Raw genomic sequence first — 16,044 nt, forward strand, 5'->3', positions numbered from 1 at the left:
TGTTTCTTAACCATTGCTTCAGGATCTTGGCCACCTCCTGGATTTATTCCCGTTTCCCTGCTCCATGCATTTATTTCTGGTTCATCATCAGAATTCACATGTTTAAAGTACGGTAGAATATACAGTGTGCATATGGAGTAGAATGATTAAAGATGTAGATTTTCAGTTAGGCGGCTTTCTCCCTGGGCAGCTTTGTAGCACTGGGGAAGTTTTCTAATCCTCCCTTCCTCAGTTTCCATATTCAGAAAAATAAAGATACTACTAAATCCCATATCACAGGATTGTGCAAGAAGTAAAAGCAATATTGTGAGTATGGTGATTAGCACACTGCCTGATGCTTAATAAATCTTAGCTATTGGAATTGCCTCATTAATTCGTTCAGCATATTGATGCCTACTCTGTGCTATTAGGTAGTGAATAAGACAGGGAAGGTCCCTGCTTTCCGCCAGCTGGAAAGTCTGCTCCAGTCCTTTTATAGGATCACTGTTTACATTGTGGTATTTATGCGTTGTGTCAGTCAGACCTCACTGGATGGCTTTCCCCAGGCACTATTCTTTGTGTTTTTTAAATGGCAGGCATTATGGGTATCTACCATCTCTGGCTCCCAGCCTCAGAGGGAGCAGTACGCCCCCCAACTGAGAACACTGGTGGGGTGTGGGCTCAGGTTTCAGCCCTGAGGGTCCAGGATGGTGACAGACAGGGAAGTGGGGAGGCAGGCTTTGAATGCCAAGCCCAGAAGAGGAGTTGGCTGCGGTGCCTTCTTCCTTCGCCCGGGAGAGCCTTCACTTTCTTAAATGTTCTTTAAAGCTGGTGTTTGGTAAGGGTTTTACATTCTGAGCCCAGGTAGAAGATGACGTAAGGAAAAAGGAGAATATTTTGTACAAATAAATGTGAACCCTGTTTGGCTTATTTACCTTAAGAGCCAACAAACCTCATCTAATTCTCTGCTCGCCACATTGGCTCCTTGGTAGGAATGTCCTACGTCTCAAGAGTTCAGGAGAATGGAGGCCTATTGTGAATACTGGAAACATTATCGAAATTTAACTCTTCTTTTCCTTTAAACTACAGGTATGGTCTCAATCCACTTTTTTTTTCCATTTTGTAAAGTATGCAGTGGCATTTCATCCCCCCTGACACTGCATTTTGCATAATTGAATGTATTGAGCAGATGTGCATGATGGCCTAGTATTAGTACTCGGCATGTTACCTTCTGCTTGGGAGTCTTAAAACAAACAAATCGAAAGGACTTGATTCCCTTAGAGCATGTTCCAGAAGATTTTCAGCCTTAAATTTTCATTGAACAATGATAACGTACACACACCCACTTTCGCATATCCGAATGTGCTGTTTGATTTGTAAATAGTCATTTGGTCCAAATATATTTGGTACACTTCCAATGCATGCCAATTCATGATATTCTAAGAACATAATCTGTTTGCAGTCTTATGCCAGGACCAAGTTTATTCACTTGCCGATGGGATGCATCCTGTGCACAGTGCAGGCTAGGCACTGTGTGGAGTTCAGAAGTGAACCACACACACTCTAACCCTCAGGAAGTCTAGTGTCCAGTAGGGATGAGAAAACCATACCAGTAAATAAGTGGTTAGCCATTGGAAAGGTAAATGGAATGTTGATATTTCTAGGGATGAAATAGTACTTTATTTGAAGAAGGCTTCCTGGAGGAAGTGGAATTTTTAACTTTATGACCTTTAAGATTAATTAAAGCTTTAACAGGTAAGACATTTTAAACTTTGAGGAATGGCTTTCTGAGCTGAAACAAATATGAGCAGAAAAATATTGTGTATATGTGCCTTTCCATCACTTAATAATATGTATTTTCCATTTATTTTCTGGATGTAATTAAGAGACTTTTAATAATTACTATAAAGAAATCTCATTTGACGTTGCTGTTTTTCTGAAAATGTTCTCTGACTTAAGTGCTGAATTGAAGTTTTGCTTTTTCCACTGAATAATTCCCTTTTACAACTCCAGATCCTGGGAGACTGCCACCATGTTAAAACTCTCGGATGTACCTCTAACTGCATTCGCAGTCAAGTGCAGTCAGATAGAAGGCAGATCTGTCAGGATTGTTATATAAAGAGTTCAGTTGCTAACATAGGACAGTGTTCTTGTTACCAGACATTTCCCATGTATTGGCCTTAAGGACAGCATGGAAACCAAGCCAGAGCACCCAGGACTTCCTGTGTTTCCCATTAGATCACCTTTTTCTGAGACTTGAGTCTAATTGCTTCTGCCCCTTGGTACTGGTCCAGACTTACTATCCATCTCCCAGCCCCTCTGGCTTCTACCCACACCACCTGCCTGTAGGCTGGAGATTCGACTAAGAGCAAGTTAACATGAAATCTTGGCTAAAGGACATATTTGTCATTGCAGCATTATTCACAATAGCCAAGACCTGGCAACAATCCAAATGTCCACTAATGGATGGATGGATAAAGACTGTACAACATTCACACACACACACACACACACACACACACACGAATATTATTCAGCCATAAAAAGAAGGATCCTGCCTTTTGTGACACCATGGATGGATGTTGAGGACATTATGCTAAGTGAAATAAATCAGAAAAAGACAAATACTATACATTCGCACTTAGATACTGAATCTAAAAAAAAGCCAAACTAATAGAAAGAGAGAATAGAATGGTGGTTGTCAGGCGGGGGGTTGGGGTGGGGCAGTGGGGAGATGTTGGTCAAATGGCACACATGCCCAGCTATAACATGAAAAGTTCTGGGGATCTAATGTACAGCATGGTGACTATAATGAACAGTACTGTATTACGTACTGAAAGTTGTTAAGAAAAGTAGACCTTAAATGTTATCTGCACCAACAGAAAAAGTGGTAATTCTGTGAGGGAATGGAGGTGATTTAAACCATCACGTTTTATGCCTTGAAATTACTTATATGTTATATGCCAGTAATATCTCAGTAACGGGGAATATTTGTCAAAACTTAATTACCTGTGTTCGAAATGTTTTCTCTCTGATCTAGATGGTAGTTACAAAGGATATAGGTGTATAAATTTATTCAGTTATACTAAGATTTGTGCATTCCAATAAAAATGTAAAAATAATAATAACCCAAAACTCCATTATCGTAGGCACTGAAGTACTGCCAATTTTGGTCTATCTTGGGGTAATTTTGCAATGATTTATGCGTTGTCGAGCATGTAAAAATAACTCTTCAGAATTTTTAGTGTTTTTATTTTGCATTCCTTTTTAAAAAATGTTTTTGTTGATTTCAGAGAGAGGAAGGGGGACGGGAGAGAGAGATAGAAACAACAATGATGAGAATCGTCCATTGGTTACCTCCTGCATGTCCCTACTGGGGATCGAACTTGAAACCCGGGCATGTGCCCTGACTGGGAATCAAACTGTGACCTCCTGGCTCATGGGTTGATGCTCAACCACTGAGCCACACCGGCTGGGCTGCATTCCTTTTTAAAATTCTTTTTCAATCAGTTACTTGAAATAACCTAAATAGGGAACGATGGAAGATTAATTGTAACAATTGTTTGTACATCTTCAAAATTGCAAACAAAAGAAAGGGGAAAGGAACAAAATTTCTGGGGGGGAAAAAAGATCAAAATGCTTGTTGTAAAAGCATTTTTTTGATGCTTCAGGATTTTCACTAAAATAACTAGAATTTGAAGATATTAACCTGCAACTAAAACATTATTTGACCACATTGTCATGTTTGCCAACTTGCATCTGGTCTGAAACTTTTCAGCCAATTTTTAAGCCCGTTTTCCTACATTCCCACCTCAGCCCACCCCCACTTCCATCCTCATGTCTGTAGCTTTTGGTTAAAATTCAGACTGAGGTCTACTGGTGAGTAAACAGTAACTGTGTGATAATGTCAAAGGGAACAGAAATAGAACTTAACAGCGAAGTTTATCCCTAGTTGTAGTTGCCAAGGTTCAAGCACCAAAAGAGAGAGAAACATTCCCTTGTAAGAGAGCCTTGTTGGGAAATAAAAAATTAAATAAACTTGATGCAATTAAATTATAGCATTAAGACTATAAAATCCAGGAATGGTATAAAAATTAAATTTGAATTTCTTCTCCCCAACCAACCCAGCCAGGCTCACCATCTTGGATGGATTTTCAGATAGAACGAAGTGCTTCTTAATGTCATTATTGTTTTGAAAGACAGTGATTTAGCATGACCTCTCTTGTTGGAACAGGACAGCTGGGAGGTGGTGGAAGGACTGAGGGGAGAGGTGAATTACACCCAGGAGCCACCAGTTCAGAAAGGATTTTTGCTGAAAAAGCGGAAGTGGCCCCTGAAAGGCTGGCACAAGGTAAGACGCTGGCCTGGGCCTCACCTGTATTTTAATTTGAAGTTGAAAATGGTGACCAAGGAAGACCGGGCATTTAAATGGAATGTGTTCGTGATTTATACTTCCTTCCCCACAGAGATTCTTCTATCTGGACAAAGGAATCTTGAAGTATGCCAAGAGCCAAACTGATGTAAGTCTCCTTGTTCATCAATGTGCTGTTGACGAATTCAGAAGGGCTTGTTGTTGTCAACTCATGAATGAGATTGTGTCCATGGTGGGGGACGGGATTCCATTTCTCTGAGCTAGAGCCACAAGGGTAATATGGAACAGGGTGGCTGCTCCCCAGCCCTAGGTTCTAGGTAGGCTCAGTTCCCCTGCTGAGTGGAGGTGGGGGCTCCTCTCAACACCCTACTGTGTACCCAGGGGTCTGTGCTGGCCTTAGGTCAGCTGAGGGGTACTCTGGGTGGGAGAAGACATTTCTGCAACGAGATAACAGGAGCAAGACATAGGGCAAGTGTAACGGTGACTGGGGGGTTTGGTGGAGAACCCTTAGTGAAGGTGATACGATGGTCCCCTTGTTTCTGCCCCTCGTAGGGGCCCCTCTCTCACCCAGCACTTCTCCCATCCCCCTTCCTCTCCTCGCCTTTACAGCGCTCATCTTGTACAGTTGCGTACAGAACATTTGGTGTAATGTTGGACCCACAGTAGCCTGTCTTAGCTTCCTGTCCCTACCCCTCTTTTTAAATCACTTCCCTGTGAATTTAACAGGAGCAAGAATTGTGGGAGGAAGTGCAGTTAAAGGTGCATTCGCTGCTGTGGAGTCAGTCCATGGGGCTCACCTTCTTGCTTCCTCACTTACTGGCTGGGTGAACCATTTGTTACATAGCCCCGCACAGATTAAACAAGATGACGCCTGTGCAGCACTTGGAACTCAGTACTGGGTCACACTGGGTGCTTGATAAATCGGAGTTCTTAGGGCGACTGTTAGTGGCTGTGGCCGGTGAAGGGGTGTCCAGGATGTTACCACCACCACTGCGGCGTCCGGTTCTCAGGGGCCCTCCTCCTGCCTCTGCAGATCGACAGAGAGAAGCTGCATGGCTGCATCGATGTGGGGCTCTCGGTGATGTCTGTGAAGAAGTCATCCAAGTGCATAGACCTGGACACGGAGGAGCACATCTACCACCTGAAGGTGAGCCCCTCCCGGCTGCTGGCTCCAGGGCAGAGCTGCTTTATGTTGCAGTGCAGCACTATTGACGGTGCCTTTTGAAGACTTCTGAATGTCCAGCCAACATGTAGACCTTCCCTATGAAAGTATTTCTGATGGGCCCACACTGCTGGAGGTTTAGCATCCTTGTCTCCGCATCCCCTAATACCTCTTCGTAGTTATGGCAGTGATCAATGATAAAAACATCTTCATGTTTCCAAATACAGTACCATGTTTAGTGAAGAGCCATTTACCATAGTTTAAAATATATTCCTTGAAATATAATATTTAATATTTAGCCTGACTTACAACTTTGGCTAATTTTATATGGGTTCCATTAAATTTCTCATATTGCATTGAATGCCAGGAATTTCCCCCTGAAGTGTGGGCCTCCAAACAGTACTTCTCAAAGCTGCTTAACTGCCTGCCGTCCCCATCTCCTGCAGGTGGGAGAGATGGTTGAGAGCATGAGACAAGAGCTTCGGAGGTTCAGATGTGGTTCAATGCTTGACCTGGCTACTTACTCGCTCTTGGCCTTTGGCAAAGTATTTAATGTCTGAAGGCCTCAGTTTTCTCACACCCCAAAATGGGAATTATTATAGTGCTCGTCTTGTAGGGCCTCATGTAGAAAACTTGGCCTAATGCCTGGCCCATAGTAATCTCAGTAAGTTTAGTTATTATATATAATTATTAGACAGGACCCAAATATTAGAAGTTAGAAAATGTTAAGACACTTTTTCTTACTTGGGCACATTATCTGGACTTGGCAGTGGGGGCTGAGGGTTGGGAGAGTGAAAGCATGAGATTATGAGCTCCCTGTCCTCCCATAGCTTGTATGTGTGTGGTGCTTGGGCAAATAGACATGTAACATGTACATGTGATCCATTGACCACACAAGACAGTCAAGTCCATTCTGCTTCCTAGCCCAGGGCCCTCTCCCTGTGGGTACGGTGAATTGTGTAAAGCAGGGTTTCTTACCCTCAGCGCTAGTGACATGGTGGGCTGGAGGGTTCTTTGCCATGAGGGCCTGTCCTGTGCATTGCAGGATGTTGAGTGGCATCCCTGGCCTCTAGATGTTGGTAACAACCCCCTCCAGTTATGACAACCAAAAAAATTCTCCAGACATCGCCAGTGTCCCTGGGGGGAGGGGCAATCCACCCCTGGCTGAGAACAACTGGTGTGAAGTAAAGGAAGCAGAGGCCTATTATCTTTAAAAGAAAGCTTTAAGAAAGAATATTTTCCCCACCCCCACTTAAATGGTCAATCTTCTTTACAATAATTTAGGTCATTTCTCCTTGTACTTGAATGTCTCTTAGTTCTGTGTTTTGACACGGCCAGGAAATTATAGGTTCTTGTTCATCCACTATTCTAGTTTACCAAATAAAAGTCATTTCTAATTCCTAATTTTTAAAGAACTAGAATGCCTGAAGACACATGACATGCTAATATCATGACAACACAGTTTCATACTTCTCTGAGTTGATTCCGCTGAAGTTCTGTTTGTGCTTCTTGCTCATTCTCTTGAATATGAGCTGTGACTGTCAGTGTAGGTACGTGTAGTTATCAGAAGGTCCTACTTAGTAGCCTGAGGCAGGCAGTTTTAAATGTGGGTCATCCAGTGCCGCTCTCTTATTTTATGGATGAGGGATCTGGTAGCAGAGTGACTTGGCTGTCCACCCACAGTCCTAGAACTATTTAAGGGGCTGAAACAGATCCCTGGTCCATTGTTTAACAAAGTGCTTTTTATTTTCCTGTCCTGTTTAACCAATACAAAATGAGTCCAGATGAACACTTTGGGCACTGATTTTCAAGGGCCTCTGAGAGCAGATCGGTGCACAGGATGACATAGATTCGCACCTGGGAAATGAAATCTATTTCAAGGACATAATTTAGGGGAGATGGAGAGATGAGCCTGTTTGTATTGCTTCTTCCTGTACATGACACATTCAAGAGCACTTAGAGAGGTTTTAAGTCTTGTACTTACTTCTAATAACACAACAAACATAAGAGCCAACTTACCATTTCCCACGTGAATGATGCAGCTGACATTTATTTCCACATCCTTGCTCTCAGCAGTGGCATTTGTAAAGATTTTAACAGCATTGACCTAAATTTTTCTTAGAAGTGAACCTACTACACATCCTTTGGGGGTATTATAAGTTGTTACTCTATGAGTCTGTGTTCTAATATACAAGAATCTATCATTTTTTCATTTTGGAAATATTTAATATACTCACACACCCACAAAAATATTGACTTAAGAAGTGTCTATGCTGTATAGGTGTTGGTAGTATTTTCTGTAGTACTTTTATGAACATTTGAAATCTATTGATTTTTAGAGAGAAAGGAAGGGCGAGGGAGAGAGAGAAACATCTATGTGAGAGTGCAATATTGATTGGCTGCCTCCTGCACATTCCCTGCTGGGGATTAAGCCCACAACCCAGTAGGGGGTGTGCAGGAGGCAGCCAATCAATGTTGTGTCTTGATGGGAAATTGAACCAGCAACCTCCTGATACATGGGACGATGCCCAACCAACTGAGCCAAAAAAAAATCATGACAACACAGTTTCATACTTCTCTGAGTTGATTCCGCTGAAGTTCTGTTTGTGCTTCTTGCTCATTCTCTTGAATATGAGCTGTGACTGTCAGTGTAGGTACGTGTAGTTATCAGAAGGTCCTACTTAGTAGCCTGAGGCAGGCAGTTTTAAATGTGGGTCATCCAGTGCCGCTCTCTTATTTTATGGATGAGGGATCTGGTAGCAGAGTGACTTGGCTGTCCACCCACAGTCCTAGAACTATTTAAGGGGCTGAAACAGATCCCTGGTCCATTGTTTAACAAAGTGCTTTTTATTTTCCTGTCCTGTTTAACCAATACAAAATGAGTCCAGATGAACACTTTGGGCACTGATTTTCAAGGGCCTCTGAGAGCAGATCGGTGCACAGGATGACATAGATTCGCACCTGGGAAATGAAATCTATTTCAAGGACATAATTTAGGGGAGATGGAGAGATGAGCCTGTTTGTATTGCTTCTTCCTGTACATGACACATTCAAGAGCACTTAGAGAGGTTTTAAGTCTTGTACTTACTTCTAATAACACAACAAACATAAGAGCCAACTTACCATTTCCCACGTGAATGATGCAGCTGACATTTATTTCCACATCCTTGCTCTCAGCAGTGGCATTTGTAAAGATTTTAACAGCATTGACCTAAATTTTTCTTAGAAGTGAACCTACTACACATCCTTTGGGGGTATTATAAGTTGTTACTCTATGAGTCTGTGTTCTAATATACAAGAATCTATCATTTTTTCATTTTGGAAATATTTAATATACTCACACACCCACAAAAATATTGACTTAAGAAGTGTCTATGCTGTATAGGTGTTGGTAGTATTTTCTGTAGTACTTTTATGAACATTTGAAATCTATTGATTTTTAGAGAGAAAGGAAGGGCGAGGGAGAGAGAGAAACATCTATGTGAGAGTGCAATATTGATTGGCTGCCTCCTGCACATTCCCTGCTGGGGATTAAGCCCACAACCCAGTAGGGGGTGTGCAGGAGGCAGCCAATCAATGTGTGTCTTGATGGGAAATTGAACCAGCAACCTCCTGATACATGGGACGATGCCCAACCAACTGAGCCACACCGGCCAGGGCAAGAAATAGCTAAATGTTTGTGTGTGTGAGTTTGAAAAACCCTGGAAATCTCCAATAATACTTTATCAGATTCTTTCTATTTCTGAGAGCAGGAGAAATGTTCTTTTAAATAACCTTCACATTCATTAACATATTCCTCAGCAATGGATCCTCTGACAGAGGTTTACAAGGTTAAATATTTTAGGAAGAATTTGCTAAGTCATTCCAGTTCAGAGAAGATTGATCTGAAAAGTCCAAATTATGAAAGAGTTTAAAAAGAAAACAGGGTGCTAATATTTTAAGCAGGGATAGGATAAGCTGACACACAGGACTTGGAAATGCTTTGAGACAGAGAAATATAAAGTTCAGTTTTATTTGTTGTTCACTATAACTGATACTGTTTTGCTTTCCTACTATTAGTGTAGCAGCTGGACCCTTTCATAGAAAACCTAAATGTATAGTTTACAAAACCATTTTTACTCTCTTTCCTCCTCAACTTGTCCCATAGATCACATAATGTAAACTAAGTCAATAAGCTGGCATTTCTACATTTCTACGTGCGCCAGTAACGCTCTTGAGTGACACTCTTATTTCCTTCTTCCAACCTAACACAATGTAGGTCAAGTCAGATGACGTCTTTGACGAGTGGGTGTCCAAACTCCGCCACCATCGGATGTATCGTCAGAATGAGATCGCCATGTTTCCCCACGAAGTGAACCACTTCTTCCCGGGGCCCTCCGTCACAGACTCCGCGCCTGGGGTCTTGGACTCCCTCTCAAGTAGGAAGGTAATAATTTGCCAGTAATGACCCTAACAAAGGGGTGGCTCTGGGTGGGGGAGTCCTGCTGGGGGAGGGGGCTGGGTCTGAGGAAGGAATGGTTGGAGGGGAGGAGCAGGGAAGCCTGAGCTGGTATTTAATGAGCCCATTGGTCCCATGAGTCACCAGGGCCAGGGAGCGTGTTCCCTCTGGGACGACAGCTGGAGAGTAGCATGTGAAGAGGCACTTTATACCCCGCATGCTCCACCTTCCTCTTGACCAGCTTGACTTTGGTTTTCTTATCTGGTTGTAAAATGCAGTACGTGCATTGATAGCCACGTGGGATTGCAAAGTCCCCCAACATTTATCGTGATTTTGATATGATTATCATTGGATAGAAGGACTGCAGTCCAAGGCCTCCTGGCCTGGCCGGGTGACAGCCAGAGCCAGGTTCTTCACTGGAGGGCTTTGCTAGAAGCTTCTTTCCCCACCAGGCAGATGGCTTCCCTTAGGGACTAGCCCACGTGGCTATCCTTTGACCTTAGAGTGTTCCCACGGGCTGTGTCTTCATTTATACTGTGTTCTTGTCATCTGTGGAACAGCGTAGCAGTATATCAAAGCAGAACTCGTTTCAAACCGGAGGCAATTTATCCTTTTCCTGTGGAGAGATTCGCGTCCCATTGTGGTTGCAGTCTTCGGAGGACATGGAGCAGTGCTCGAAAGGTAGGGCCACTGGACACCTCGGCCTCTCTCCCTCCTCGCTCTTGGATCGACCGGGTTCAGCATTGACACCTCGGGCGCACTTGCATCCCGCCCATCACTGTCCACACTCCTGCTCCTGTTTTGCTGATTGAGTTTGCACTCGTGATGAACAAAGAACACTCTCCTCATTGCCAGGGGGAGCGGGGGGTGCATGCAGACAGCTTTTCTTTTCTATCCTTCAAGTACTGATGCTGATTTCCACGTGGGCTTATTCAACCACAGCCTCCAGGGTGGGGTCTGCACGCTGTCTATTTGTTTAAATGCCAAAAAGGATTGAGAATCACTGTTCTAGAGGCCAGCGGAGACCCACACAAAACAGGTGTTCTCTGCCCTGGCTGCACATTAGAGTAACCAAGAGGCTTTCAAAATGCAAGAGTACCCGTGCCCGGGCCCCTCCCCCGAAGAATCTCTTTCAGTTGGTTTGGAGTAGGGCCCTAGCATCACTGATTTTTTAAAGTTCCCTAAGTGATTCTAATAAGGAGCCAGGATTGACGAGTCTTGCCATAGGCTGCTCAGTGTTCTCAACCATAATTAGCTAAGAATCGCCCAGGGAACTAAATAACAGAATAGTCACCCGTGGGATTGTAGGTGTTCTGCTTTAATTGTTTGGGGGTGGGACTTGGACATTTAAACAATTTCCCCAGTTGATGGTAAGGTGTAGCCATGACTGAGAACCACAGTTAGAGAAAGGCACCGGGTGGTAGCCTTGAAAACTGCATTTGCTTCTGGTGAGTGATATTACCATGTAGGCTTTGCCCTCTCAGTAAATATCACTCTCGAGCTTCACTGAGTAACAGTAGTCCGTGAAGTATTGTTCCAGGGGATGGACCAACAGCACTGGCCTGGCCTTTGAACTTAGAAACGCAGAGTCTCAGGCCCAACCCCGATAGTCTGAGTCAGAAACCGAGGTGGACTCCAGCGATCTGTGGTTGTACAGGTTCTCCGGGTGATTCTGCTGGCCCCAGAGTTTGAGAGCCACTGTCTTAATGCATTTGGGCTTTGATTCCTCGGCAGATACAGCTGGTGTCACCCAGTAAACAGCAAATTGAGGACAGTTTTTGAGTTAGTGACCCAGGAACTGGTCCGAGAATATCTTAGGTCCTCTTAGGTCAGTCTGCAGAAGTGCACCATTTAACTTGTACCGGGTCCTTATAAGCGGACAGTGTTGCCCTGTTATTGCAATATTAAAAGTGATGATGATGATGGCTCAGTTTGTGCTTACAATGTGCCAGCACTCTAAAAGCACACTGCATATATTAGCTCATTTAACTCACAACTGTGAGCTAGGTGTATAATTATCCCCACTTTCCAGATGAGAAAACTGAGGCATGCAGCAGTTACATAATTTGCCAAAGAGTCACAGTTCATGAAGTGCATTCAAATGGAGGCAGCCTGGTTCTCCAGGGGCACACCTTTAACCACGACAGTCTACTGCAGTGATGGCGAACCTATGACACGCGTGTCAGAGGTGACACGCGAACTCATTTTTTTGGTTGATTTTTCTTTGTTAAACGGCATTTAAATATATAAAATAAATATCAAAAATATAAGTCTTTGTTTTACTATGGTTGCAAATATCAAAAAATTTCTATATGTGACACAGCACCAGAGTTAAGTTAGGGTTTTTCAAAATGCTGACATGCCGAGCTCAAAAGGTTCGCCATCACTGGTCTACTGCCTCTCCTATAAAAAAGGAAGTCAAATTTCCTGTCCTAACAGGTGCACATCAGATACCAATAAATGAGAAAAGTAGCTGTGCTAGCACAGCGATGCCTAAATGCCAGATAAATGCCCCTGAGCCGGCCTTTTGCTTTTCTCCCGCAGACCTGGCACACTGCCACTCCTACCTGGTGGAAATGAGCCAGCTCCTGCAGAGCATGGACGTCCTGCATCGGACGTATTCGGCGCCAGCTATCAACGCCATCCAGGTGAGCCAGGTCCCTCTTCTGTTTGCATCCTGGTGCTCTCCTGCTTTCCTTTCTCCTCCCCGCCTTTCACTAACAGTGGATGTTGTCTGGTTCGGTGCTTGGTCCAAGTTTAAGGGGATGGAGGTGGTTACTTTGCTGTGCGTTTTCCCCTATTGGTTGGTGGATCTTACTGTCTGTGCTCTCTTTCCCATTTTGAAACGAAGGGTGGAGCTTTTGAAACTCCCAAAAAGGAGAAAAGATCGCACAGGAGGTGGCGGTCCCGAGCTATTGGCAAAGATGCTAAAGGAACACTACAGGTAACCACTGCTTCCCCAGGGGACTGGCTCCTCCACTGGCCCTTTTCTGCACGCCACGTGGCGGGGGCTACTTGAACTCAAGTAGGAGAATAGAATAGACAGGTGAAGATTCTAATTATTCTATCAAATACCCTGTGCAGAGAGAGGAATTAGGTCACTGAGATTTTTCTGGGCACTAGGACAGGCATGTAATACTGGGTAAGGGAAATGGCATGAGGTTGGAGGGACTAGAGCCATTTCGAGGGCTTTGGCTTCTCATTCTTTAATGCTTAGCCTGCCTGCTTGCTTCCCTGCTTGGGTAGGTGCTCTGACCCGCCTCTTCCGCTGCTGCTCAGTGGGTTCCTCACCCTCTGAGCCCACGGGCTAGAGTTTCTGGGAACAGCACATTGTGCAGATGCTCTTTTGCTTCTTGTCTCCAATTTTCCCGTCAGAGGTTTACTGTGTCACACTAGCTGCTGACTTTCCCAATGCATAGCTAAGCTGGAGCCCAAGATTTGCAGCTTGGCCATTGCATGTTAAATTGCAACAATATTCGGGTCCAGATAAATCAGAAAGTTACAGATAAGTCATCTGCTGTATTCTTGTAGACTCTTTGGTTCAAAGCACTTTATGGGTTGAACCTAAATACTTTCAAAGTAAAGAGTGATTTGTGTACAAATATGTGAGAAGTTAGTTCATTTTCTAGAAGCACCAGGGACAAACAAAGAAAACATTTTTAAACCTATCCACTATTAACAAGCTAGACACTGGATGATTATTGCTGGGAGGAAGGAACTGAATATAATGAGGAAGAGCCCGGCAGCTTTAGCCATCATTTTCAACCTATGGCTTTAATGCTTCTATCATTTCCAGAGAATATATCGGTCTCCCCTTAACTGCAGTTTTGCTTTCTGTGGTTTTGGTTTTCCACAGTGAACCGCAGTCCAAAAACATGAAAAGGTAGATTCCGAAAATAAACAATTCGTAAGTTTTAAATTGCCTGCCTATATGGTTCAGTATTATCCACAGTTTCAGGTGTCCATGGGGTCTTTTAACATATCCCCACGGATAAAGGCAGACTATATTATATGTGCTTTCTTACCCATTCTTTTGCAAATATATTTTATTGATTTTTTTTACAGAGAGGAAGGGAGAGAGGGATAGAGAGTTAGAGACATCAATGAGAGAGAAACATCGATAAGCTGCCTCCTGCACACCCCCTACTGGGAATATGCCTGCAACCAAGGTACATGCCCTCGACCAGAATCGAACCTGGGACCCTTTAGTCCACAGGCCGAGCTCTTTCCACTGAGCCAAACCAGCTAGGGTCTTACCCATTATTTAAAAAATATTTTTTTTACTGATTTCAGAGAGGAAGGGAGAGGGAGAGGGAGATAGAAACATCAATGATGAGAATCATTGATTGGCTGCCTCCTGTATGCCCCCTACTGGGGATCGAGCCCACAACCCAGGCATGTGCCCTGACCAGAATCAAACCGGGACCCTCCAGTCTGCAAGCCCACGCTCAACCACTGAACCAAACTAGTTAGGGCTTTCACCCATTTTTATTTTTGCAAGAAGCCAGTACAACTTGTGGTAGAAAGTGCTTTCCTGAATTTTCATTTATTTTTCTTATGAGTAATCATTCAATAGTAAGACTTTCCTACATATTGACCTTTTCTTACTACTTTCCAATCTTAGAAACAAGTAAATATTCTGAGCAATTTGCATCTCTAAAGAAATATCTCCTTTTGATGTTACTTTAGGTCCCTAAACCTTTTGGTGGCCCACAAAGACTGCATTCTTCCAATCCTAATTTGTCAACACTAGAATTTGGAGAAGAGAAAAATAATTCTGATGGCTCTGAAACCTCATCTGAGTTTTCTAAAATGCAAGAAGATCTGTGTCATATTGCCCATAAAGGTACGTGTTTAATGAAAATATTAAGCGCATGTCTGAATGAGGGCTGTCCTTGGAGAAGGACCTCGGTTGGTTAATTTCCTGATCTTTTGAGATTTTAGGCAACCCATTTTTTTTTTTAATTTCCCTAAGAAGTGTCTTTTAAACTTATTAGGGGAGATAGTGAGAGCATTAGGTATGATTTAAAAGCTGAGTAATTTATATGCTGCTGATAGGGATATAAATTGGTACTTTAAAAAAATCTGCCTGTTCAGCAACTCCACTTTAAAGAATTCATTTGTAGGAATTAACTTAAAATTTATTCAAATAAAGATATTCATTTTAGCATTGTTTATCACATCAAAAACTAGGAATAAATGTTCAACATCACTAGCCAGTAGGGAATGCAAATTAAAACCATGATATTACCACGCACCTATAAGAATAGCTAACGTTAAAAAAAAAAATACTGACAGTACCAAATGCTGGTGGCAATGTAATATGATATAGCCACTCTGGACAGAAGTTTGGCAATTTTATATAAAAATAAACACACCATGCAATCCAACATTCACATTCCTGGGCATTTATCCCAGAGAAAATGTACACTTAACTCCACACAAATACCTTTACACACGCATTCAAAGCAAGTTTATTTGTATTAGCCAAAAACTGGAACAACCCAATTGTTCTTCAACAGATGAATGGTTAAACAAACTATGGTATATCCATACAATGGAATACTACTCAGCCATGAAAGGGAGTAGACTTTGGTTATACATGAGTTGAAGGAACCTCAGGGGCATTATGCTGACTGAAAATACTCAATCTCAAAAGGTTACATAGTGTATGATTCCACTTGCTAACACTTTTGAAGTGATAAAATTACAGAGATGGAGAAGAGATTAATGGTTGCCCAAGGTTACAGATAAGGAGGAAAGGGGGAAAGTATGGGTGTGATTATAAAGAAGTAGCAAGAGGGATCTTGGTGGTGATGAATAGTTCTGTATCCTGATTCTGATGGTGGCTCCACAAATCTACACAAAAGACAAAATTACATTGACTCATATTTACACAAATATACATAAACTAGAGGCCCGGTGCACAAAAATTTGGGCAGGGTCGATGGGGAGGTTGCGGCGCCACCCCCTGTGACGCACAGAGCAGGGCCAATCAGGGGGATCAGGGGGTTGCCCCCTGTCACTCACAGAGCAGGGCCCATCAGGGGGGTTGGGGCTCCGTACCCTGTCACACACAGAGCCACAGAGCAG

The 16,044-nt window shown here is 43.1% G+C and overlaps 1 protein-coding gene across 1 annotated transcript in view; it reads left to right on the plus strand.

Moving 5' to 3' along the window:
* OSBPL3 (oxysterol binding protein-like 3) overlaps nt 1–16,044 on the plus strand; it is a 152,558-nt gene that overhangs the window by 92,586 nt on the left and 43,928 nt on the right. The window contains exons 3-10 of the mRNA XM_014537035.1: nt 4,214–4,330; nt 4,446–4,499; nt 5,385–5,498; nt 9,772–9,939; nt 10,512–10,632; nt 12,496–12,599; nt 12,803–12,895; nt 14,641–14,797. Of these exons, the coding sequence (XP_014392521.1) occupies nt 4,214–4,330; nt 4,446–4,499; nt 5,385–5,498; nt 9,772–9,939; nt 10,512–10,632; nt 12,496–12,599; nt 12,803–12,895; nt 14,641–14,797 (928 nt within the window). The remainder of the gene's footprint in view (nt 1–4,213; nt 4,331–4,445; nt 4,500–5,384; nt 5,499–9,771; nt 9,940–10,511; nt 10,633–12,495; nt 12,600–12,802; nt 12,896–14,640; nt 14,798–16,044) is intronic.

This window comes from Myotis brandtii, unplaced genomic scaffold (assembly GCF_000412655.1).
Source record: "Myotis brandtii unplaced genomic scaffold, ASM41265v1 scaffold17, whole genome shotgun sequence".
Taxonomy (NCBI): domain Eukaryota; kingdom Metazoa; phylum Chordata; class Mammalia; order Chiroptera; family Vespertilionidae; genus Myotis; species Myotis brandtii.